At 41.9% G+C, this 24,542-nt stretch overlaps 1 protein-coding gene across 2 annotated transcripts in view; it reads left to right on the top strand.

Annotated features, from left to right (window-relative positions):
* The first annotated feature begins 8,702 nt into the window (after positions 1-8,702).
* The window catches only part of HTR2A (5-hydroxytryptamine receptor 2A), a 29,952-nt gene continuing 14,112 nt past the window's right edge, over positions 8,703-24,542 (top strand). The window contains exons 1-4 of one of the 2 annotated variants that reach the window (XM_083797953.1): positions 8,703-9,016; positions 9,365-10,115; positions 10,849-11,265; positions 15,488-15,688. In XM_083797953.1, the coding sequence (XP_083654079.1) occupies positions 10,097-10,115; positions 10,849-11,265; positions 15,488-15,688 (637 nt within the window). In that variant the 5' untranslated portion in view covers positions 8,703-9,016; positions 9,365-10,096. Of the gene's footprint in view, positions 9,017-9,131; positions 10,116-10,564; positions 11,266-15,487; positions 15,689-24,542 lie in introns of those variants that run through there. The other variant, XM_083797954.1, reaches the window with a different exon arrangement.

The following is a 24,542-nucleotide window of genomic DNA, read 5'->3' as shown; positions in this document are numbered from 1 at the left end:
TGGGTTTCGGCCATCAGAAAAGAATACAAAGCTCATCTCCTGTCAGGCTTTTGGGTCTGTGCCTGATTTATGTTCAGAAGCAACCTTTTGGCTCGAATTTTGCATTTTAATGCCAGGCATTACATTAAACACTACGGACAGAGCATCAGAGCTGTGATTCGGTGTGATTTATCGATTCCACCTCACGTGTGCCAGGTAGGCCTCAAAGCTTTGAAATCTTCCAGCACCGTGGAAGAATTTGATTTCTGTTCCCCTGTTGGTGTGTTTCTTGGGGGCAAGGTGTAAGGCGACATCTGCAATAAATGCAGCTCTCCAAGGTCAATGTGCTGTAGGCACTTCTGTCCTCCTCACTTCCAAACCGCCACACACACAACTCCTAGCTGTAATAAGCCATATATTGCTGACAAATGGGTTGTATTCATGATAACTCTTCCTACAAAGCAACCATGAAAGGAGATGTTTGTTCTTCTGCGGATTGTGAAATTCATAAGCTCTCTACTAATCAACTGACACATATAAACATGCAGCTTCTCATCTCTGCCAAGCTGACCACGGTGGGACTCCCAGGAGCACCAGGAGCCTGCTTCTGCAAACAAAAGCTCACATATCCCTGTTCTGAATTTGCTCCCCATTATTATCTGTGCAACTAGTAATGATTTATTGCACACACATCATTCGTACTGAAAGATCTCCTGCCCACTTCAAGCCATCCTTCACAAAGACAGGTTCTTGTCTGTTTTCTCTCAAACTGATACTGGGTTTCCAGATCCCGATGCACCAGATCCCGATGCACCAGATTTTACAGAACCTGGCTTGAACAGACGGTTCCCATACTTCAACTGCCAATACACTGAAGAGAAAGCAGATTTTCCACGTACATTGGATTTACCAGTGGTTCAAAAGCTACTGCACTCCTCTGCCAAGCTCTCGTTTTCTTATTCCAAACAGGGATATGGTTCTAAGTTACGTGGAGAAGTTTCTCCTTCTATAGCATGCCTGACAAACACACGAAGATAAAATAGTCTAAGAAATGCTGAAGGATTAAAAAGGCATTAAAATAAGGGCTTGACAGTGTATGAAAGCCAAGAAATTATTAAAACTTTAAAGAGAGCCTTCTAAGACCCTAAAGACAGAAATATAATCTTTTGTTTTGTTTTGTTTTGTTTTTTGTTTTGTTACTTTGTGAGTTTTTGCATTTTAAGTAACAAACTTCAAACCATGGACGTAAGAAAAGGTCATTCCTGGGCTTACAAAGGATTCCAGATGGCCACAGGAGATGGAATAGAGTTTTTGTCAAAAAAATTATGAGTCTGCTTGCCTGATACTTGGGTCATACGAATCTGCATAACATAAGAGATAGATCTTCTTTCCCTCTCTTTCCTCCACCCATCAAACACCAAATCCCTCCCTGTCTTCCTATATAACCTCGGCTTTCTGTTATGTAGGTCCTGACACTTTGCTGCAGCCCCTGGTCCTGGTATCTCTTCTCCTTATTGCCCTGAACATCTGCTTTTATGTCTGCGTTAAAAATACCTTCCTTTTTACGCTTACCTCCACTCACTGTGTGATAGCTCTGGTACATAATATGCTAACCTAGCTCTGGTACATAATATGCTACACAACCCATGAGGGCTGTGTATGGTTTGGGAAGTGCTCTGATCTGTCCCCATCCTGGGACTCCTTTAGACACATACATATGACAGTGGGTCACCCCTGAATGCCTCTGTGGACCTTCCTATAGATGACCAAAGCAGACCGCCTGCTAACTGGGATTTAGTGGTGTGCAAAGGGATGACCTATGCATTAGTCCAGTGACTCATTGTGTGTACCACAGAAAGGTTTTGTGCCCTATATTCTACTAATTGACTTTATAAAACCATGCAGTTGGAAGAGAGTCAATGACTTTCACCATTCAACAATCTAACACTCTTAATGGTAATGACTGTTCCCTTATTCCTGTCTCTCATCAACCGCTTTCAAGGAAACATCATTAAGAAGGCATATTCCTGTAAGAGAGAGACATCAGGCTCGGTTCATTTGAAAGTGATATTGCAATAAAGCTAATTTAACATTCAGATCAGAAGTGCCCTCAAGGATTCCCAAGCCTGCCCAGCGCAGCTCTGATGTTCAGCTGTAGCCCATGTTTACATGGTATTGGTGTGTAAGATGTGGAGGTGCCCCATGTGTCTGGAGAACAGGCATGGGCCCTTGCTTTGCCAACAGCATGGATTTTCCTAAAAGAATATAACAGAATAGGCTTTTATTGGACTCCACAAAACAGTGATGTTCACCCATATATCAGAGAGTGAGAGGGTATAAATTATACTACATAAAGTGATCAGGTTCTCCACTTGTCTTCTGACTTACAGTACTTGGTAGAAATTGATAGAAAATGTGATTTTTTTGGGTCCTTGGTGGACTGAAAAAATGAGTGGGAAGAAAATGAAAGCCAAAATGTTTACAGAGATATCAAACCCCACTGGAAAATATTTTAGCTTTCAGTAACATTCCACTTATTTCCTAAGTGACTTGGTGCTTTAAATAAATAGTTTTGATTGCCTTAAGTGTTCTAAAGAAGTGCATTTGAATTCCAGAGATATTCAGGAACTAGAGCACAGATAATGCCGTGACTATTGAGCTGGGTAAATAATAATAGATTCTTTTACAAATCAAATTGCAAATTTTTTGTGATCTCCCCAGGACTTTCACAGCAGAATTTTATGGACTCTGAACTTATTGGCTCACAAACTGTCCAAAAAGAAGTTAGGAACTGGTTGCACCGCTAAGCAAAAAGAGTGATACATTTTCTCTGGAACGCCTTAAATGATAGTAAAATCAGTCTGCAAGAAGTACGGCATTTAAAACATCGGGAGTAAGCAGCAAAGTCTCAGCTCAGTCAGTTGAGCTGAGTGAACTAGTTCAGACCCTGCTGCATCTACATGCTAAAAATATTTATAAACTTAGAGGTAACACAATTTTAAAAACAAATTTTGCATATATTTTTCACTGACTCTCTCAGTGGAGAGACTTAATTGACTTTCCACTAAAACAACTGCTTTCTATGCACTTACAGTTGGGTGGATATCAATCTTAAACAAACGGACTGGATTCCAGCCCAAAATTCTTACACTGTTGACAAGCCGCGGTCACAATACCATGACCAATATTTAAGAACTTAATCAGCCAAATGTTTCTCTCTGTTACAAGTCTGCACCTTCTTGCCAGTCAATATTGCCTAAATGACCTTGATTTAATGCTGGACTGTGTTTGCCAAAAGTCAACACCTTTGACTAGTTTCACACAAAATTAGACCTGCAGGGGACTGTGCATTACAGAACTATTGTGTTCATCCATTAAGGCTGTTCCAACCAGTCAAATATAATTAAACAAAACATGATAGCAAAAATCTTATGTTTGCCAAGGAGGAATAACCATAACTGCATATTTCTAGAAATATAGCACTCATTCAATAACATTCACACTGATGTTAATTCGTGTGCTGCATAATATTTTCCACTGTGATGGTTATAAATTACATTCTGTAACTTAACAAGTTGGAAAATGTGCTATCACAGCACACATAACAGCAGTCACCTGCTAGTTTTTAACAGACATCTGTAACAAATAGCAGCTATATATATATATTATATAATATATGTATAAGATTATTACTTCAGAGCTGCAGCTGTTTGGTTTTGCCACACTTAAAGGGAACGAAGGGCATGCCAAGAAAAAATATTCATAGTCTTATCTCATGCTAGTCTGGCAGGTCCCTCCCTCTTTCACAGGTCTCTAGTAATGTCTGCCTTATGCTGATGAAGCCATTGACCCACCAGCTTTTGGGGATATGGGAAGAACAAACACATTTGGGTTACGACCTGCCACCACATAATGCTGGTAACCCACAGAGGTGACCCACTTCTTTGGATTCCAGATTGATTTTCTTTCTTTTAAATAGTTCTCCATCCATCAATGTCCAAGTAGAAATGTAGTATGGTCCTCATGGCTTCAGTTTAGACTTGCTTTTCTGATTATGTTCTACCAGAAAAACAGGAAAAAAGGAAAACAAACAAACAAACAAAACAAAACAAACAAACAAACAAACAAAAAACAACACAGAGAAATACTGACAAATCAGTGCCTGGAACAGACACATAAGAAAAATTGAAAGAGTTTTTGTTTTCCTTTTGTAGTACCATACTGACCTTGAGGGTGAAAAACTGTCTAATTCGAATATTGTAGGATCTAAAATTACAAGTAAGCATCAACAAAGAATAAATAGAAGAAAAAACAAACAAACAAACAAGCAAAACACACCACAAGTTTGTCAACTTTAACAAAGTGTTGGAAGTTAAACACGGAGGGAAGGGTGAAGTGCACCCAATTTCTGCAGCACCTAGCACCTGCAGAAGGGATAAGATGCCCTTTAACAGTCATGCAAGACTCCCCACAGATGATACTGGCTTGACTCAAAGTTCCCACAATGTCACCTTTGCAATATGGTCTATGTTTTCGATCTCCCCATTAAAAAGACGTTATTTCTCTGGATAACAGCTGAGATGATTCAGGCTTTGGATGATGACCAGTGTTAATTTGGGGCAGCAGGAGAAGACAGTGCATCTTTGAACAGTAGACTGAAGTAAATCCAATGGAAAATGCTCGCTATTGCTTGGCAGTTTAAATTGAGGGAAAAAAAAGGAATATATTTTGGTACTAATACTGAAGTATAGAACTGTATGCCACAGGACTTGCAGTGATGTTTGTCTGGATGAATTACATTTTTACCTGTAGAGGAAATGCCCAATTTACAAATCAGGTATTCAGAACACAGCATAACATTGACTCAGAACAAGCCAACCTTTCAGCTTCTTCCCAGCAAAGCTGAGATGGAAATCTCAAAAGCTAGACATGTTTTAGTAAACCAAATGTCTGCAGAGGCCTCTGGTCATATCAAAGCTATTGTCAGATGTATAAAGAGTTAATATTTACACCTGAGAGAAAGACACGAAGGACCCGAACCTTCAGGTCTCACTAAAACAAAGCACAGGTTTTTATAGGGGTTTCCTTAAATAAGGCTGCAGAGTTCATCCTTAAAGCATCAGGGTCCATTCATTGCTTCAGCACAACAGCTTAATGGACACTTCCCAGCTATGTGGTCTCTAGTGGAAAATTGTTTCCGCAGTGTCAATATTTTATGCAAGAAAAAATTAATTTTGTTCACAGCATTCAGGTTTCCTTTGGGAAAATCAAAACAAAATATTTCCTCCACTACATTCACTTAACCCAAATCAAATGTTTCACTTTATTTTTTAACTGAACAAAAATATTTGATTTTGACTCAGTTCAATGTGAAACTGCCTTTGGGCTTGCTGTTATGGTGGATATAAATTGTCCAGGAGAATAAGGGAATAAGACAATTTGCATCACAGCCAGTTAGCTGGCTCACAAGAAAACATTTTTAATTCAACAATATTAAAATGCTACATTTAGTTCAAAAATACTCAAGTAAAAATGTTTGGATACTTCCAAGGTGAAGTTCTTCAGAACTTTTCCTCCTGTGAAAAAGATTTGATATGGAAAAAATATTTAAATAGTCAACATTTCACAAGAGAGATTGTTTTTTTCAGCTGTGATTTCCAGCCCCCAAATCATTACATCAGTTTTATAACACAGCAACTTCATTAAGCTCCACTGAAATCACATCAGCCTAGAAGTGGCATCAGGTGCAATGATACTGATCCCAGTGCAAATCTTTGGACAGATAAAAGATGTGCCATGAAGTACTGCAGTTTCTCTCTCACATTTACCTCCTTGTTGGGTCTGTAAATATGCGGAGGAGCTTGGAGATCCTGAAAGAATAACATGCAGTGAGAAAGGAGGGCATGCCACAAATCACTAGGAACACTGTACATCCATCCAAAATTCATGGATACATGAGGCTGTGAGGATTTGAAAGTAAGATATAAACCACAGCTTCACCTGGGATTGAATAGCGACTGATGATAACAATTGTGTGAGGGCATAGACATGAAAGTTTAGAAAGTTTGTTATTTTTGTGTATATTTGATACATATATTTGTTAACTATGAAATGTGTAGTAATTATAACTTCTGGTATCTAATTCTCATTCAAAAGCGTTGTCATCACAAATACTCCAGACCTAGTCAATACAGACAACCAATTTTACAGCAGAGACCCCCACAGCAAACCACCAACTTACTCACTGCAGGTTTTCAGCCCTCAGGACCTGTAGCCCATAAAGAGGACGGGGCGGTGCTGGTGCCACAGTACCCGACTTGCCTGGGATCTTCACCTGTGGACAGCAAGGATGAGGGGTGGTGATTGGGTGTGGTTTTCGGAAAGGTCATGACAACCTTTTCTGACCCCACTGCAACAGTATGGGTCAAGAAGGTCAAGAGATCCAGAATGTGTTCAACTACGGAGCGTAAGACAAAAAAAGCAGCACTGTTTAGTTATGTGTTCTGGTTTGTAATAACTAGGCTCTGATTCACATCTCCAGGCATCACAGTATGAACCACTCCAGCAAACCCCTGAAAATATAAACAGAGGTACCAACAGCAGGTTCAACCACAACAAAAATTATTCACTTTTCCCTTGCCTGACTTTTAGATGTCAGAGTGAACAATTAACCTCAGCAGTTTATACATTTACTGATTACACAATCCACTCAAAACATCAAGGAAGGCAAGGACAAACTCAGAGGCCTGGAATTATCTTGAGAACACTAAGTTTGAGTTATGTAAATGAGCTGGTTTTTTTTTGTTTGTTTTACTTTTCCTCTATCAGATGAAGTTATTGAAAAGCAGTAATATGCACCGCACCAATCATAAAAACCCTGCCCAAGTGGACACATTAATGTCCTACAATATTTCCAAGCAGTACTAGGGCACAGAGGAGGGACTCTTCTGAATCTGATACATTGGTGTCTTCCAGAAAGTAGAAAGCAATATATTCCAGTGCCAGCTTTGTTTCTGAATAGTGCTTTATGTCTAGCTGCAGAGCATATTATCACCATTTTAAGCTAAGATTTCACTTAATTTGGACAGGCTGCAGCTGTCTTTGTTTTCAATGCAGACACACTGCCTGGGACTGCAGGTCACAGTATGTGAGGCGCTGTTGCTATCAGAGTGCAAGTTTGCTTGTTTAAAAAATGGAAAGTCACAGGACCCACAGTTTTCCACAGTTATTCACCTTTAGGAAAAACAACAATCAACAGTGGCTTTAGACATTGCAAATAGTATAGGAGCTGTGTTTCTCTGTTGTTTCAACACAGCGCACGTGTTCAATTCTCTAAGGAGATAAGAGCACACATAGAAGACTAGGTCCCCTCCTTTCACTGGGTTCAGCACAAAAAGGTTGGATGGTTTTGTATTGCTTGACGCATATAATGATACTAAATGGAAGGGAAGCCATTTTCAGGTTGGGGCAGGGGTGTAGTAATAAAGATTCTGAGGTAAATAATACAATATACTTCTGCTCAGTAGCACGTCCAACATCCTTTACTGGGGACATGGTAGGATCATGGGTTTGTTTTTGACATACTGAGCTATATAAAAGCATTTTCTGACTCATCCATGCTTCACATGCAAGGAGGGGCATTTCATCTGACTGTGCCTCAGTTTTACATCTGACAAACGGGATGCAAGAGGGTTCAGAAGGTACCCAGATGGTATGGTGATGTGTCTGTCTATAGCCAAAGGAGACAATGCAGTACCTACCTGAAGAGCTTATGACTGTGTCTGCACAGGTCTTAGGCATAGCAACGTTCAGCTTTTTCACACTTACTTTTTATATTCCTGATGTCCAGAGTAGAGCCACGTTCCTGAATAAGACTTGGGAGCCAAGGAAGGAGGAAGTCACCCTCCTCACCTGAGTGAGTCACCCCACCACAGCAAAGGGGGAAATGAAGCTACTTGATGTGGATGAAACAAGAAGGTGACAGACAAAGTTCTGCCTCTTTCTACACTTTAGGCATCTGCTTCAGGCCGACAGGGAGCTGCAGATGTGAATTCAGGATTCACAAACCTTTCACACACAGCCTATTTCTTAGAGTGTTCATGCAAGAAAGTGGAAGACCAGGTCCTAAATCTCCATCCCAATCTTGGAGAGGGAGAAAGGTGCACAGATCTGCCTGGGCTTTGCTGGCATAACCAGCCTCTGACCCACAATTTAGGTATCGACCTGGCAGAAAGTATTTCCCACCCATGGCTGTTACGTTAAAGGCTCATTTGAGCTTGGAGGGAGCCATCTAAGGAAATAACAGGACTCCTGATCTCCTTACAAAAGGATTATACCTAGCACTAGCCTGAGGGTCTTGCATCCATTTTTGAAGTAGTGATGTTCAACAATAATGGAGCACAATATCTGCAGCACATCTGCACTCTCACATTGAGGGCATCTTCTTGGGGACAGCTGCCAAACCTTCTCCAGCAGAGATGCTGAATTCACTTGGTGAACATGGTAACTCAATTCAGTTATCATGTTGAAGGAGGGAAGTAAAGGGCCTCTCCAGGCTCTCAGATGGCACTGCCAGGGCTGAAACATTTCTTGCTAAACTCAGCATTATCAGCCTTCTTTACCAGCTTTTGTTGCCTGGCAGTCAGTCTCTTGGGCTCAGCTGTGGAACTGGGAAACTTCAGTTCTGGGATGATTCATTTCCGATTCCCGTGTAGGAGCTGCCTCCTGGCTGCTCTGTCCTGCTATGATAGCTGCTGGCCGGGGCATAGCTGGTAGCAAAACCATCCCCAGAGCAATTTCAGTATGGAAGGCTTTACTGCAAAAGTGCCTCATAGATAGGGAAGGACTTTGGTGTGTGCTCTGAGACTTCCTTTAATAAAGTTTTGACCCCCGAAAAGACCAGCACATGCCAGTTGAGCTGCGACAAGTCTCCATATGCTTGCAGCCTCCTGGGACCCTCAGTGGGGTTAGGGATGCTGCACGTAGAGCCAGGCTACGGGAGCACACGCTGAACCCCTCAGCTCAATTTTGTGCAACGGTAAGTCTCAGTGAATTTGGGAGAAGCTTTTGTGTTGTGTGGAAAATTTAAGAGCTGTCTACTTCTTCGTTTGTGTTCTGGCAGCAGAGGAAGCTGGGGGGGGGGGGGGGGCGGCTGTTTTGTCTCCCTCTCCGCTGTTTACCATTTTGCCTTACTGAACTGCTTCATTTGGGACACTTCCTTGGGACAGGCTGCTGGGGTTAACTGTAGCATCCCCCTCCTGACAAATGGGAGTGACATCAGGGTGACTTCAAATTTTTATAAATATCTGCTGCCAGTTTGATTAATGTGCCAGCACAGACTTGGAGTTAAAACTGCAGGGATTGATCATTATTTCTTCCTTTTAAGGATGGCATGATTTCCTCTCTACATGGAAAAAGCTTCACACTTATATTTTTTCACTAGTAACTACCACTGCGAGCCTTAGATTTCGTCTCTTTTAAGCCTGCATCCTGTAAAACACTGTAATTGCATGCAGCTGTGTTTGCAACCCTCCGCAAATGGGAAGTGTGCACTGAAAAAGACCCAAGCCTAGGACCTCCACAACATGCAAAGAAAACGCTGCTGGTTTACCAGAAAAAGACCCTGTTTGGTCTGCCCTCCCCTGCCGTTGCTACCTTGCAGTTTATGACATCCGGATAGTGGGAGGTCTGACAAACCGAACAAGGCAGTGAGCAAGGAATTCCGTTCCTGTGGAAATCAGTAATTCCTCCGTGCAGGCTGATTTTGCTCATGTGTGTGTGCGTGTGCTTTCTTTTGTGTCACTTTGTGAAGGGCTCTGATATTATTATTATTTTAAATATAGCTTGCCCTGGGGCGGGGGAAATGCACAAGGAAAGAGCCAGCAAGCAGCCTATCTCTCAGAAGAAAAGAGCAAGCCTCGCAGCACGGGAACTAGCTTCACTGAAGTGTGCAGTTTAGAAGTAAAAAAAACAACAACAACAACAACAAAAAACCCAACACCCTATTCCAAATACCACCATTTCGGAGGACGCTGAAGAAAAAGGACCCCAAACTGGCTAAATACAGTGAAGGATACGGTCAAACAGGGTACAAAGCGAACCTAAACGCAGTTTGAGCATGGGCTCTGAAGTGCAATGTAAGTCTTCCTTAATTTCTTTTTTTTTTTTTTTAATCATAGTATCTAGTTATTTAATTTCCGTTACGAAGCCAGGCTGGGCCAAAAGGTACAATTAGCTACAAAAACCAATGCGGAGCAGAATGTGGGATCTCTGATATGAGCCTGAACATGATACTGAAATACAACAGAAGTCAGAGACTATCAGCCATATTATGGAAGATGCACTATAAATAAGAGCATATCTAATTATTTCAAGAGAAAGATGCTGGATGGAATCTTTAATCAACTTTCTTAATAGGGAAGCAAGAGCTCTGCTGTTTTGTATGGCAAGCTATTTTAATACTGCTGTGTTTAAAATTGTGTGATTACAGTTACCAATAGCAATAAGATGTAGCTCCAGAGGGGAGTCCTAGTGGTTGCAAAAGTTTTTTTCTCTTTTATTTCTACAACATTTTTGCTCTCTCAAGCCTCAAGTCCACAGTCTCTAGCCTCCAGTCTGGCTTTGCTGTTCAGCTGGATTTTCGATGTGTGCCAACGCTGGACTTCCTATTGAACAGAAAACAAAACATTTCAGCATTCGGAGTAATTCTGGTATGTTTTTCTACATCATGCTACTGGCAAAAACGCAGTCGACAAAAGACTGTGCTCCATCAACTTTGGACGTGGACATCTGAGGAATATAAAACCTGATGGTGACAAAGGGTGATAATTTCCTATTTTTCACTATTTATCTCACCGGTTTTGGACTTAGCAATGGATATTCTTTGTGATGAGGAGAGCTCTGTGAACCCAACTGCAAACTCCTTAATACAAATAAATCATGAGAGAAGACTCTACAGAAACGTTTACGGACCTGGAGAGATTAATATATCACATCTCTTTAACTTGACTGCGGACGCCGAAAACCTAACTAATCTTTCGTGTGAAAGTAACATGAGTCCACCATGCTACTCTTCCCTGTTTCAGCTTTCACAGAAAAACTGGCCAGCTTTGCTGACAGTGATAGTGATTGTTTTAACCATTGCTGGAAATATTCTTGTCATCATGGCTGTGTCACTGGAGAAAAAGCTGCAGAATGCCACTAACTATTTTCTAATGTCACTTGCAATAGCTGATATGCTGCTGGGTTTTCTTGTCATGCCTGTGTCAATGTTAACCATACTGTACGGTGAGTATTAGCTGTGTAATCTGCTGCATGTACAGAGAAGCTTTAAATATTGCATGCTCAAGTTGTTGTTGTTCTTATGTCAGTCTCTTAGCACAAAGAAACTGCAATTACTCCATGCAAGATTAAATATGTGTAAATGGTTAAAGGATGTAAGAATAGGTGAAATACCTTTTCCCACTTTATATATGTAGTTATAGACATTTTAAACTCAGCCCAGATCATTAATTTACTACTCATTTGCTGATGGAATTGTCTCAAAATGTGTATGAAGATGCTTTGTTCTCCTTATTCTTTCATTTTTCCCCATGGCTTATAATTTCCAGTTTTTCTGCTGAGTATTTATGGTCCTGCCAGTTACTTTGCTCTGAAAATATGCACAGAAGCACTAATGACTAGCTTTAGATTAAAAGTTGGCAACCCCTTTAATTTTTTTAATGAAGTAATTCAAACTCTAATAATTTTCTTAACACCAACATCCTGCTCAGACCTCCACTTGCTGGCAAAGGCTGCAATAAATATTGTGGGAGTTAAAAAAAAATGGATGGGAGTTAATTCTGCCTATTTTTTAGTAACATTTACAGAAGCAAAGCTAAATATCGGCTATGATTTCTTAAGAGAAGTTATTTAAGAATTAAGTGGATTATGACTCACAGTTCATACCCATGTAGGTGATTAATAGCAGACTTTTCTTCTCGTTTTCACCAAAACTATTTGCAGCACAGCTCACGTAGGAAAAAGCAGCAGCCTGTGTGTTCGGTACAAATACTGCCAGGCTGTTATCACCCCTAAACTTTGAGAAATGCATTTTCCAGTGCCACAACTGAGTGGCTGCAGCTGAAGGAGAAGCCAGACAATGTCAGGAGGAAAGTGAGGTTGTTTGCAAAGATTTCTCCAGCTGCACGATTTCGGGAGTATAGCTCTGAGCGTGAGCCTGTCACTTACGAGAGGTTTCATCCAGAAAACCGATTTCAGCGTTTCTACACAGATTGCACCCCAAAACGGTGTTAGGCATCGGTGAGGGTGCAGCGTTGTGATTTATCGCATTAACGGCACAATTACCTCCGTGAGGGGGGAGACGGTGTAAAGCCGGGCAGAAACCGTCCGGTGCCTGAGCTGAGCAAAAACCCTGCCTGCTTCCCTGAGACAAGCAACAGGGACTCCTGCTGGCCGGGCTCTGCTGCCGAGGAAGGAGGGGAGCGAAACCCGAAGGGCTGGAGGGGGGATTTGGAGGGGGAACCGCCGTATTGTCGGGCACAAAGCCCCGCCACCCCCTGGAGGTGGCGCGGGGGGAGCGCCCCGGCAGCATCAGCCCGGTGTCATCGCACGGTGACAAGCGATAGGATGCGAGGAAATGCCCTTAAGTTTTGCACGGGGAGGTTCAGACGGCACGTCGGGAAGAATTTCTTCATGGAGAGGGGGGTCAGGAATCAGAAGGGGCTGCCCAGGGAAGTGGTGGGGTCCCATCTCCAGAGGTATTTGAGAGACGTGGACGTAGTGCCTAGGGACTTGGTTTAGTGATGGGACTCAGTAGGTCAGGTTGGTGGTTGGGCTTGGTGGTCTTGAAGGTCCTTTCCAACCTAGATGACTCTATGCCACCCATGCTGATAATCCCGAGTCTGAACAGGGGACCTTTGCAACAAGCATCATGCGATGAGCGTGCTCCACCACCTATCCCTTGGCCCCTTGAAGGCGAATTGTGAATTTTTTGCTTCGAAGAGAGATGATTTCCTTCTCTAGAGCCTTTCCACTAGTATGGGCCATTCCCACTGGGGTGTCCTGCCCACACTGCCCATGTGCCCTCTCCCTCTCAGCCTCTCAGCCTGAAAACATACAGATGCACAATCACTTGCCTGTCATTTGGATGAGACTCCCTCATGTGAGCCTGCACCTCATGAGCTCTCATGGACCACACAAGTCCTTGGACCTTTTCCTCCCTACCCAAACTTTAAATTGCAGCCATGTTTTTGTTGTTGTTGTTGTGTTTTTGTTGTTGTTTGTTCTTGTTTTCCCCTGGATATGTGGAGGGTTGCATTAGACAGTGACCAGAGCACAGCACAAGGAAGAGGTGTCCCATCCCACGTGCCACTTACCATGTCCTTGGGCCAGCCTGGAGGATGTTATATCTACACCCTTCCTGACTTCTATTTCACCCACAGTTGGCTCCTCTCATCTACCTTCCCATTTCATGGTCCCATAGTCTCCAAAGTGGTTTATCTGAGGGGTGCTGTTTTCTTTTCCCCATCCAGGTAGAGCAAGGACAAGAGGTCTAGAAGGCTATGACAAATGTGTTCCCACAGAGAACAGATGCATGGTGTCAAGTGCAGAAGTAGTTTATGCCTTTTCCCTCTGTAAACTGGCCTGGCCCGGCAGAGAGAGGCTGCTAGGAAGACATAACCCTGAAAGCCAGCCTTCACTTAAGACTAGATTAAGACTAGACAGCCTTCACAGAGACTAGATTCCCCTTTTAAAAACCAAGAAAAATATAAAACATATCCATAAATACCATACAGCTTGTCAGGGTCAGTCATATTACAGAAGTCCAAGAGCATCAGGAAATAGGTCTCCTCAGTGCTTACGGAGACTACATTTAATTAGGGACAGACCTAGCTCCTTTGCCTTTGTTCCTACTGTTGCAATTTTGGCTGTACTGTATCTCCAAATGAGCCAGGCACTCCCTGAAACACTAACATATTCTCACAACACCAGCTTTGGCATTGCCCCATGCAGAACTGTTATGGGCAGCTTGAGTAATATGCTCAAAATTAAAACACCACAAGATATGGGCAAGGTTAACTGCAAAACTTGCCCCAAGAAGAGTTATTAGTGGTTCCCTGCAGGATTAGAGGGACCTTTGAATGAGAGTCCTGCAGGGCTCTGCTTAGCTTGGGTCAGCTCGATACTGCTCTTAAAAATTTGGAAAGAGTATGAGCTTGCATGGTTTTCCAAAAGTCCCAAGCTGGGAGAGGTTACAAGCACTCAGAGGGACAGGATCAGAATCATCAGCAATGATCTGGACCCCTGAAGAGAAAGTCTAAAATGAATAAATGAAATTCACTGAGGATAAACGCAAAGATACCTGCTTAGGAAAAAGATACCAGACCAACTACTGCTGGGGAAATTAGTCCAGACTTCAGGAATATTGAATGAGATCTGGCTGTCAAAATGAATCATAAGCTAAGCGTGCATCAATAGCATCATGTTTTTCATACAAAAGGCCCTCATCATTCCAGGTTGCATAAGTAAGGACATTCCCTGCAAGACCCGTGAAGCAATCTTGCATTTCACTTAGCAGTCGGGAGGCCTTTGCAACACCACAGAGTCCAGTGCTGGTCACTGCAATATAACCAAGATAAATTAAATAGATTCCAGGGCAGAGAAAAAAGAAGTACAAAAGTTTTGAAAACATCATCTGCAAGCAGAAGATAAAGGAATTGGCTTTGCTTAGTCTGGGGGAGAGAAAGAAAAGGCTAGACAAGACACGATAGCCATCTTCCAATAGCTTTCAGAAAGGACAGTAATCAATTATTCTTCATTGCCATTGGAAAGAACAAGCAAAAAGAAAGGCTTAATTTGCAGCAGAGAAGATGTAGGCTGGATATTGGTAAACACTAATGCATTTACTTGGGATTGCTCTCTCTGGGGGAGCCTATCATGTTCATTGATGATATAGGGAATGCCTTGATTAAATATGTGGAAGATACGTGTAAAGATAGGTGATACAAATATCACTGATATGCAACTAAACACATATACTTCTCTAGCTGTTAGTAAATCTGAAGTTTCAGTTTCAGAATTTAGGCATTGCAGATCAGCAGGTGTTAATAATACATTAATCACACCAGAGAAAAATCTTAAAAGAAAATTCAGAAATTCCACATTTACAGTGACAAAACTCCTTCCCTTTCCACAGATTTGCTGCCAGAAATGGTTGATTACAACATCAAGCATTATTCACGTAGAATTAAAACAAAATAAAATACATACCCAGCATGTAGCCTGGAAAAAAAAAAGAAAAAAAAGCAGAGCTATCCCCAAAAGTTACAGATTTAAAAGGCTACAAGTAAATGAAAAAAAAAAAAATTGTCAGAAATTGTCAGGCAGCTTCTACTGAAGACATCACTACCAGCTCTTCTTAGAAGTATATATGCAGTAAGACAAATGCATCACAACAAAAGCACGAATATGTCACATTCATAGCTGATGTCAACTTTCTCTTTTACAGGATACATGTGGCCTCTACCTACGAAGCTCTGTGCCATTTGGATCTACTTGGATGTGCTTTTCTCCACTGCCTCCATCATGCACCTCTGTGCCATCTCACTGGACCGCTATATTGCTATTCGAAACCCCATCCACCACAGCCGGTTTAACTCAAGAACGAAAGCTTTTGCAAAAATAATCGCTGTTTGGACCATATCAGTTGGTAAGTGAGGAAATATCTCAGCATGCAATTGCAGATTTCGAGCTTTTGAGAGGATTTGACATATATATTGCAGTCTAAAACTGTATTCTCTGCCTGAAATATTTTGCTTGCCACAGTCAAAGAAGTGCTATAATGTAGTAATTAAGCAATAGACAATCAACAGTGACAACGGGAAAAGGAGGAGAAGCTGAGCAGCACTGTCACAGAAAGGATACACATCAGCAATAGGTCTACTGAGATCAGGTTTGCTTTACGGATGTGTTTATTTCCCATATTGATTATCCATCACTACCTTAACATCTGAAAAGACAAATACAATCTTGACTTAAAAGGTTTCCCCGTTTTACGTAAATCAATTGTTCCCAGCTTCTCATTAGGGTAATTTGCTCAGAGTTGTTTCATACAGGCAGATCTTTTCTGGCTTTCTTGGTTCACAGGGTGGGATATTTACGCCATCCCGATTAGGAGGCATTACTGCTCTGCATACCCCATAAACCAGAGATGTTTCCCACAGGAAAGTCCAGAGTTGCAGCCTTAAATATGTGCCCTGAATGACTCACCAGATGAATCTCTCTTTGCACTGCTATATCCCAGAGGCTTTAAACCAGACGTGGCAGTGTCACTTGCTCCTTTACATGGTAGCAGTGCCCTTGGTCCGGAGCTGCTTCAAGCCATGGGAGACGGAAAGGGTTTGGTGTCTGATACCATCAGGGTATCAGGGCATTTTGTCTGCAAGTTGAACGGAGGTTCTCAAGCAGGCTGAAAGCACAACTCGCTTTCGGCTTGTCCATTTCTGTACAGCTCCCTGAGCACTGGCAGCTCGCTTATTCAGAAGCAGGAAAAATTCACTCCCTTGCTCTGGAATAGAGGAATGTTGCCAGCAATCAAACGTAATTAGCCACTTCCCTGACTAATATAAATTAGTGTAAGTGGTAGCTGTAATCCATTACCAGGGAAGGAGATAATGCCTTACACTGCCACCTGCCTGCCACTCTGAATTGTCTCCTGGCCTCCCTTCAGCCCTGCCTGAGAAAAAAACACTCCAGGGTATTTATGGCTTAAAATAGCTGCATCTTCTGCAGCACAGCAAGAGATAGCAAGAGCCCTCTCTCAACAAGAGGGCGGTTCTGCATCCTCCAAGGTACCGCAGACCTGGCAAGGTCCAACAGCATCACACGTGGCTCTGGATGTGGTGCGTCCAGCCGATCAGATGTAGGTGTCCAGCAGAAGCCAGGTGGGCTCCACCTTAAAATTAATTAGCCCTCTGTTAACTATACAGAAAGCCTAGAGAAACTCACTCAGATGTAGACATCTTCATTTAGATAAGACGAATCATACCTTCTATCTCTACAGCCTCCTTTTTTACCAATCCAGTAGAAAACACATTAATTTCTCTGTTCACTTTCTTCCAATCTTGGACACTGCTAAGCATAAACACTCTTTCTATAACATAAAAAAGTGTTCATTAAGTTTATCTGTACTGTGTCTGTATTTGTGTGTGCTGCCTGTTCTTAGCGTGCGTGAAACTACTGTGCTTTTTAAACACTAATAAATTCACAGAAGGATCGGAGTGAGCAAACTAGTGCTCCATGTACCTCAGCATCTTTTTGCAGACAGTGACTCGCTGTCAGAGTGTCTGAACTAGGTCACTATTAAAATGAATTCAGAATAATCTATAATTTAGGACCTATTGTCTAGAATATGGCTCATGTACTCTAGTAGGTGGGTTTAGTTGCTTGATATATTGATATTTAATTTCAAAAGTTAGGAACATTCTTTGCAGTAATAGCTAGTAATAGTAATAACTTAATAGTAATAACTTACCACTTTAAAACACCTTTTCTGCTCTCTAGAGGATTTTCCTCTAACAGTGATCAGCTAAAACACAGATTTTATTTGTCATCACTGTGGCAAGTGGCAGCAACAGTCCCTATTTATATAAATCTGAAAATTGCAACTCCTGGCTTTAATGGAAAGCACACAAATGTGGCATGAATGAGGAGGATGGAGTCAGCCTTACTGTGGCTGGATAAGGACGCGCCTAAGGCAACGGGGGATGTTAGAAAGGTAGTTGGACTGACAGGGAAAACTCCATCTCATTCACGTATCATCAACCTAGCATGTGGGTTAAATAGATGCAAATGAACTCAAAAAAGAACATTGAGGTGTGCAGGTGTGCAAACACACAGCAAGTTATAAAGGAGCTCCTGAGCAGCCCACTGGCAATCTGTACTGAGATTGCACCACGGCATGTTGCTAAATAAAGTAAAGAAAAATGCTGGTGTTATGAGCAAACTTGCTAGATGCCAGGTCTCCCGTGCAACTTACTGTCAGTCGCTCATTGGCCCTGTTCTGGTTCACCCTAGTCTGACTCAGAATAGATGGGAAATGGTTTCTGAAGAATGAGGTGCTTTATATGTCATTTGCTAATAGGAAATGGTTTCTGAACAAAGAGGTGCTCCAGGTATCATTTACCAATCTGCAGGCTCTCAGTGCTACTTAGAGTGGCAGTGCTGTAAATTACTTAACTCTTGGCACCTTCACATGGGTACAGCTAGCACAGGCAGAGCCAGTGCCAGGCACAGCACGCTCTCCCCAGCACAGTGTAGCTGCAATTTCAGTGACAACTTCACGAAGGTGGGAGCTTCTCAAGGTTTTGCCCTCCAGCTTCAGTTCAGATACCCTTTGGCTGCCCCTTGCTCCTGCAGTTTGCAGCCTAGGTGGTGCCCTGTGAACCTCTCTGAATCTCATCTAGTGCTTCTGAGTCCTCTTTGAGACACAGGTGGCCAGACTGTAATATTCAAGGCATGGACAAACCATGAATTCATCTTGTTTCGTAATGTTTTCTGCCTTGTTATCAGTTCCCAACTTAGCAAGTCCTACCATGCTGTTAGTCTTCAGGACCAGTCAATTGGTGGTCTTCCGTCAGCTTCAATGTTGTGGGAAGTATTTAAAAAATAAATAGGATAAAAAAAATGACAGGTTATGTGATTTACTTGACTTCTGCAATCTTGATTTTCTTTGTTAAAAAAATAAATATTGTACTAACATTTGTTTTTGCATTTAGTGGAAGAAGAGCATTTAGCCAGCAGCCTTTCTTTCACTAGACCATGTAATGCCACAGGCAATTGGCTTAAAATGGATTATAATTACTGTAACAGATTCTAATCGTGTCTTTAATTCTTAAATCATCCAGTACCCAGAGTGGCTAGATAATTAGATTATTTGTAGCTGTTGAAGGCAAAAGCCCATTAGACCCTGAAAATTATTCCATTTGTTTTAAAGCACAGAGGTCATTAGTGAGAACAGGTGTAAAAAGCCCAAGCATTTTCCCTTCCTTGAAAAAATTAGACTGAAATGCATTCAATAGTGTTTAGATGGGATCTATAGATTTGCGAAGAGAGCCTATGCTGAAAAATACATGTAACACACCTCTGAGTGCTAAGTGGGCCTAGGAAATGTACTGCTCTGCAGGAGGCCAAAAATCAGCATTCTCTCCTTTAAAAATCCTTGAAAGGGCCACATAAAAGACTTAAAGTCATGAATGTTAAGCCCTTATATATATATCATCCCTCAGTCCTTCTTTCCCTCTGTTCCTCTGTTAACGGTGAAGTTTGATGAAGCTCAAATCCTCTTAGTCTGAGTTTTCTCTTTGCTTATCATTTCTCACTCAGCCTACATATCTGCTCGCTGCCTTCAGGCAGTCTCTGCTCTCCCCAGTCACTAACAACTTGGATTTATTCAGTACTTTTCACGCAGGAAAAAAAAGTACAAACTGGAGCTGGACGAAGCTGGTGAAATATTCCCCATAACATAACTCTCCATAATTTTGCCATTGCTTTCGAGGTTTCAAAACCACAAAAATCGTGCTGCATATGAAGCAACATTCTCCAAAGTGCAGGGTACAAAAAGTTACCTCCAGGTGTATAAAAGAAGCCCGGGGCATCTCAGCCCTCTGATATTTTGGCAGTGTGCAGCTTTAAGCTGGCACAGAGGTTTTATACTTCTTTCTCAGGCAGCCTGCAATTTCTCTGCATGACTTCTAGCTGTCCTGCAGAGCACGAAGGGCCAGGAAAGCAGCTGGGATTTGCAGAGCATAGCTACCAGCACGTCAGAATTGTGGTTTGTCGACAGCTTTGGACTCCTTCAGCTCACTGAGCACTTAGGACAAGGACAGCCTTTGCTTGAAAGTCCCTTCACTGTTTTCAGAAGGCACAGATAGCCAAGGGGCTGCAGGCTGGGAATCCTTCTTCTGGCTCCACCACATCCTCCACTTCTTCCTAATGGCTTTCTTATAATTTACCAGTTCATTCACGTCTAATTTAGGGATGGTTTACAATAGGAAAGGCTACTTGATATTACATGGAATATACTTGTCTAAATTACAAATAATTACCACAGCATTAAAATCCACTAACAAAGATTCAGAGATGAGCACTTAAATTTGGAAGTCCCGGAGCTAACCTTAAAATATCTGCTACACTACAGTCTTTATCTTGTAGTCATTTGCTTTCTTTCCATTTCTTCTTTTGAAAACTTATCTTTGCATTCTTAGCAGTATTTACCATCATTTTCTTTGTTAACATTTCTATTTCTTTAATATATTTGTGAAATCTTCTGAGAGGGTGAACACACTGTTCGCGCTTTTCAGTTGGAGGATCTCAATGGAAAGCGTTGTAGTTTTTAGGTTGGGACAATCCCATGGCATCTTTTCCATATGTGGATGTAGGTGCCACAAAAAAAAAAAAAAAAGAAAAGCCATAAAGATATTGTCAAAAACAGTGACACAACACATGGAGAAAATTGCATTAATGACACCATAAGGCGATTGCACAAAATTTTGTAAGCACAGCATTAGGGCTTCATCATCATCTCACAAATATACCACCTTCATTGTATTACCTTACAGACATACAATATATGAAGCTCAGTAGTCAGCAACAGTTATGCCATTAGGGAGTTTGTTGCCATCCTAATGACCAACCATGGCAACTAATAAATAAATGAACATTTCATGTGCAAGTCGTCTGAGAGAAGCTAATACCAAGTGCTGTGATGCACATTTCCAAGTTGACTAGCACATGCATTCTGGTTATGAGACATTACTTAAGATGGTTCTGAAAAAGACACGTAAATATCATATTTACTTTCCTTATTGATGTAAATTATCGCCGTCTTTACTGTGTAACAGAATCCTTTGCTTGATTTGGTCCTCCCAGAAAAGTGAACACATCTCACCCATCAGAGCAACAGTTTACCAGTTATCTCCCTCTCATGAGTTAAAAAACCTTGCATTTTGAGCTTCTGTATCTTTTTTCACTATCTGACAAGGAGGTGTTACTAACCCTCTATTTTACCTTTTTGAAAAGAAAAAAAAAAAATAGCTCAAATCAATGGGAATAAGAATAGAATAGAATAGAATAGAATAGAATAGAATAGAATAGAATAGAATAGAATAGAATAGAATAGAATAGAATAGTCCAATTGGAAAGGAGCTTCAAAGATCATCTAATTTAGCTGCCTGAGCACTTCAGGGCTAAGCGAAAGCTAAAGCATGTTATTGATGCATTGTCCAAATGCCTCTTGAACACTGATGGGCACAGGGCACCAGCCACCTCTCCAAGAAGCCTGCCCCAGTGTCTGACTGCCCCCACAGTAAAGAAATGTTTCCTAATGTCCAGTCTGAGCCTCCCCTGGCACAGCTCTGTGCTGTTCCCGTGTCTTGCCATGGGTCCCTGGGGCAGAGACCAGTGCCTCCCCCTCCACTTCCCCTCCTCAGGACATTGCAGGCTGAGCAATGCTCCCCAGCTGCTGTGCCTGCGTCCAGCACTACCCCGTGCCAGCTGCAGCACCTGGCATTTTCCTTGTTGAACTTCATGGCATTGAACCTGATCGAGCTGCTGTCTATATTCTCCAAATTTGGAAACACAGAGATAAAGAAACATCATAAAGATCCATAGGGCCAAATTTCTGAAGCAGGGACAAGAGTGACCTGGCAGATTTTTGAATGGGAGAGAATATATTCTACCAGTACATATGTATTGTCAAATAGAGATGTAATGTATGTAATTATTATTACATACATATTTACCATTTTCTTTGTGTAGTTACCTGATTGTCAGGACAAGATGAAGGCTTTCTTTTCCCATGAAATTGTCATATGCACTCGTTTTATATGCTTCTCCTTTGCAAGAAACATTCTGCTTCATAGGCAAAAAAAAAAAAAAAAAGGAACGAGGAGTGGTCACACCACTAACATGTGTCTTTTCTTTCTGCTTGGTTTTATTTTTAAGGGCAAGTTTTTATGCAGTCAAGCTGTATTTTTATTAGCATAGCTATGTGGAAGGAACTTGGTTGATCAAGGTACTGATGACAGAATTTGTTCTTTGTCCTTTTCTTTATTTCTTTAACTTGTCTTTGCTTAGAAGACCATAAGGACTGTGTTCCTCTCATTGAAGCTACTGGCAAAAGAAGCATAAAGTTCAATTGGACCAGGCTGGTCCTATCATCAAGTCCCTTTGGATGAATAAGCCCTATAATCAGCCAGTCTCTCTTTTGTAGGACATTTCAGAGTAATTGGAATGTTTTAAGAAAAAAAGGGCAATAACAGTATAGTGCCTATTATAAGTTATTCCTCCTTCTTTGAAAGGCTATATTTTTGGCCAGTTGTGTACCCAGCACAATGCGCAATACACGCAATAATCCAAGATGTACTTCCCCACTGGAGAGGGAAGTCTTGGTCCCACCCCCTGGCCAACGTTTCTCCAGAAAGTGCTGTGTGAGATGTTGCAAAATGTAGAAAGTTCATGTACACAGACCTCTCTGGTAGATCTGGTAGATCTAGTGGATCTCTACAACACCATAATGCCAAAAGGGGTTTGTCTATGTTGACCAAGAAACTAGTTGAGCATTTCTAATCAGAGGAACAGGGACTTCTGCACAGCAGAAGCCGCATGCAGTATAAATGAACGGGAAAGAAGTGCACAAGGAGTCATGTTGGGATTTATAAACTCTGTCATTTGTACACTGTAATTGCATTTTATCACCTTATAAATTAAAAATAGTGTTGTTAAAGTAGCACTGTGTTGCGTAAAGAAAAAATGTCATGAAAAAGAAATTTGAAGCCCTTTTAAAATTGCACAGAGCAAACTCACAGCTTCGTTTATGTGTTTTAAAGAATTAAAATGCGTTAAAGCCAGATTTTGCGTTTTATAATGTTAGGAAAGATAAATGTATCACAGGATTCCGCTTTAAAATGAAACCCATACATTTGCCCCAATTAGCATGAACATTGCAAACTACGGCACACTTGGGCTGCAATTAACTTCCCTCATGTATTTCCCTGTCCATGTCGTTGGCACCATTCCTAAGCAGAAGCCCAGCTAATAAAAGTCATGGGTTTTGTCAGAGCTGAGACAACATGTTGCTAATTACCTGCAACAAAATTTAGAAGTACCTGTCAGCTGATTTTTCCTCTGTCCTCCAGAGTCACCAGTGGAAAACAGCCTGCCAAGCTCCTATGACTTTCTGAAAGCAGGTGGAGACACCGCAATAAAGGCTCTCTTTTCTGGCTGATCCCAGGTGGAGCCGTGCACGTCACGGTATTCAGTCCTGTATTTCTCTTGCAAGGAAATCTCACCCACTGGGGAGACTTCTTTCCTTTGGGCAGGACGCAACCCTCATTACAATTTTGTATTTGACCCGAGCTTTGAAATGTCAAATGGACAGCTATTGCTAGGATCACAAAATCACAGAACCACAGCACGGCTGAGGCTGTCAGGGAGCTCTGGAGGCCCCTGGCCCCAAGCCCCGCTCCAGCAGGGCCCCCCAGCGCAGGGTGCCCAGGACCCCGTCCAGGCGCCTTGTGCCGCTCTCCCAGGAGGAGACCCCACAGCCTCAGGTTGAGCTGAACCATGAGACTGCTGAGAAAAATACTGTGTGTTTTTAGGTCTCGGGTGCACAGAGCGAGCAGCATAACTTTATGCGTACAACTGTGTGCCCAAAAGTTTGGGGTTGAGCACTCCCAAGGTAAGACAAACCCTGGTTTTCATAATACTGCACGACATGAGGAGGTCCCTCCAGCAAGCAGAGTAACTATTTTTAGTTGAAAAGGTATTTCATGTATTCATTTTCTTACATTGTCAAGGTGACAATGATTTGTGTTGTTTAGCAGAAAGATAAGCCTAGCAATTTTTGCATATCACCTACACCGCAGCCTGTAGATGGAAAATATGGGCAGATACCATCTATTGCTTTTCCTTCTGCTCTTTAATTCTAACGATCTTCCAGATGTGAAAAGGGCACTGCCTTATGTGACAAAAGAGCATTTCAGTCTCTGTGAAGGGCATTATCCACCAGGTGAGCAGCAAAGCATAGAGCAGAGTATCCCGAATCATTATGTTCAGACCAGTACATGTTGGTAAATCGCTTTACGTCCTGTTTTGTTTGGTATTTTTTTGCAAATTATACATCATGGTGGGACATCTACCCCAATAACCATCCACTAGTGCTACTTCCTTTAATATCTGATAAGAAGCTGACCATTTGCCCTATGAGCAGCCCCTGCAAGCAACCACAAAAGTAGGCATGGAGAGACAAGACAAAGATCTGGGTAAAAGTGGGATCTAGACACAAAAATTCAGCCAGAACTGGGGTCATGAGGTGCAGACCATGGCCCTAAGGAGGCAGCAGGCAGCAAAAATAATGTGTCTCAGCCTGAGCCTCAACTTTCTGGACCAGAAAGTCCGTAAGAGTTACAGGGATGGTTGTCTGTCTCAGGGCAAAAATGTTGCTAAAGAAAATAAAACACCAAACAACTTATCTGACAGTAACCCTCAATGCCATGTTAAACTAG

This window comes from Anser anser, assembly GCF_964211835.1.
Source record: "Anser anser genome assembly, chromosome: 1".
NCBI classification, from domain to species: Eukaryota; Metazoa; Chordata; class Aves; order Anseriformes; family Anatidae; genus Anser; species Anser anser.
This window is presented reverse-complemented; position numbering and strand designations above follow the sequence as displayed.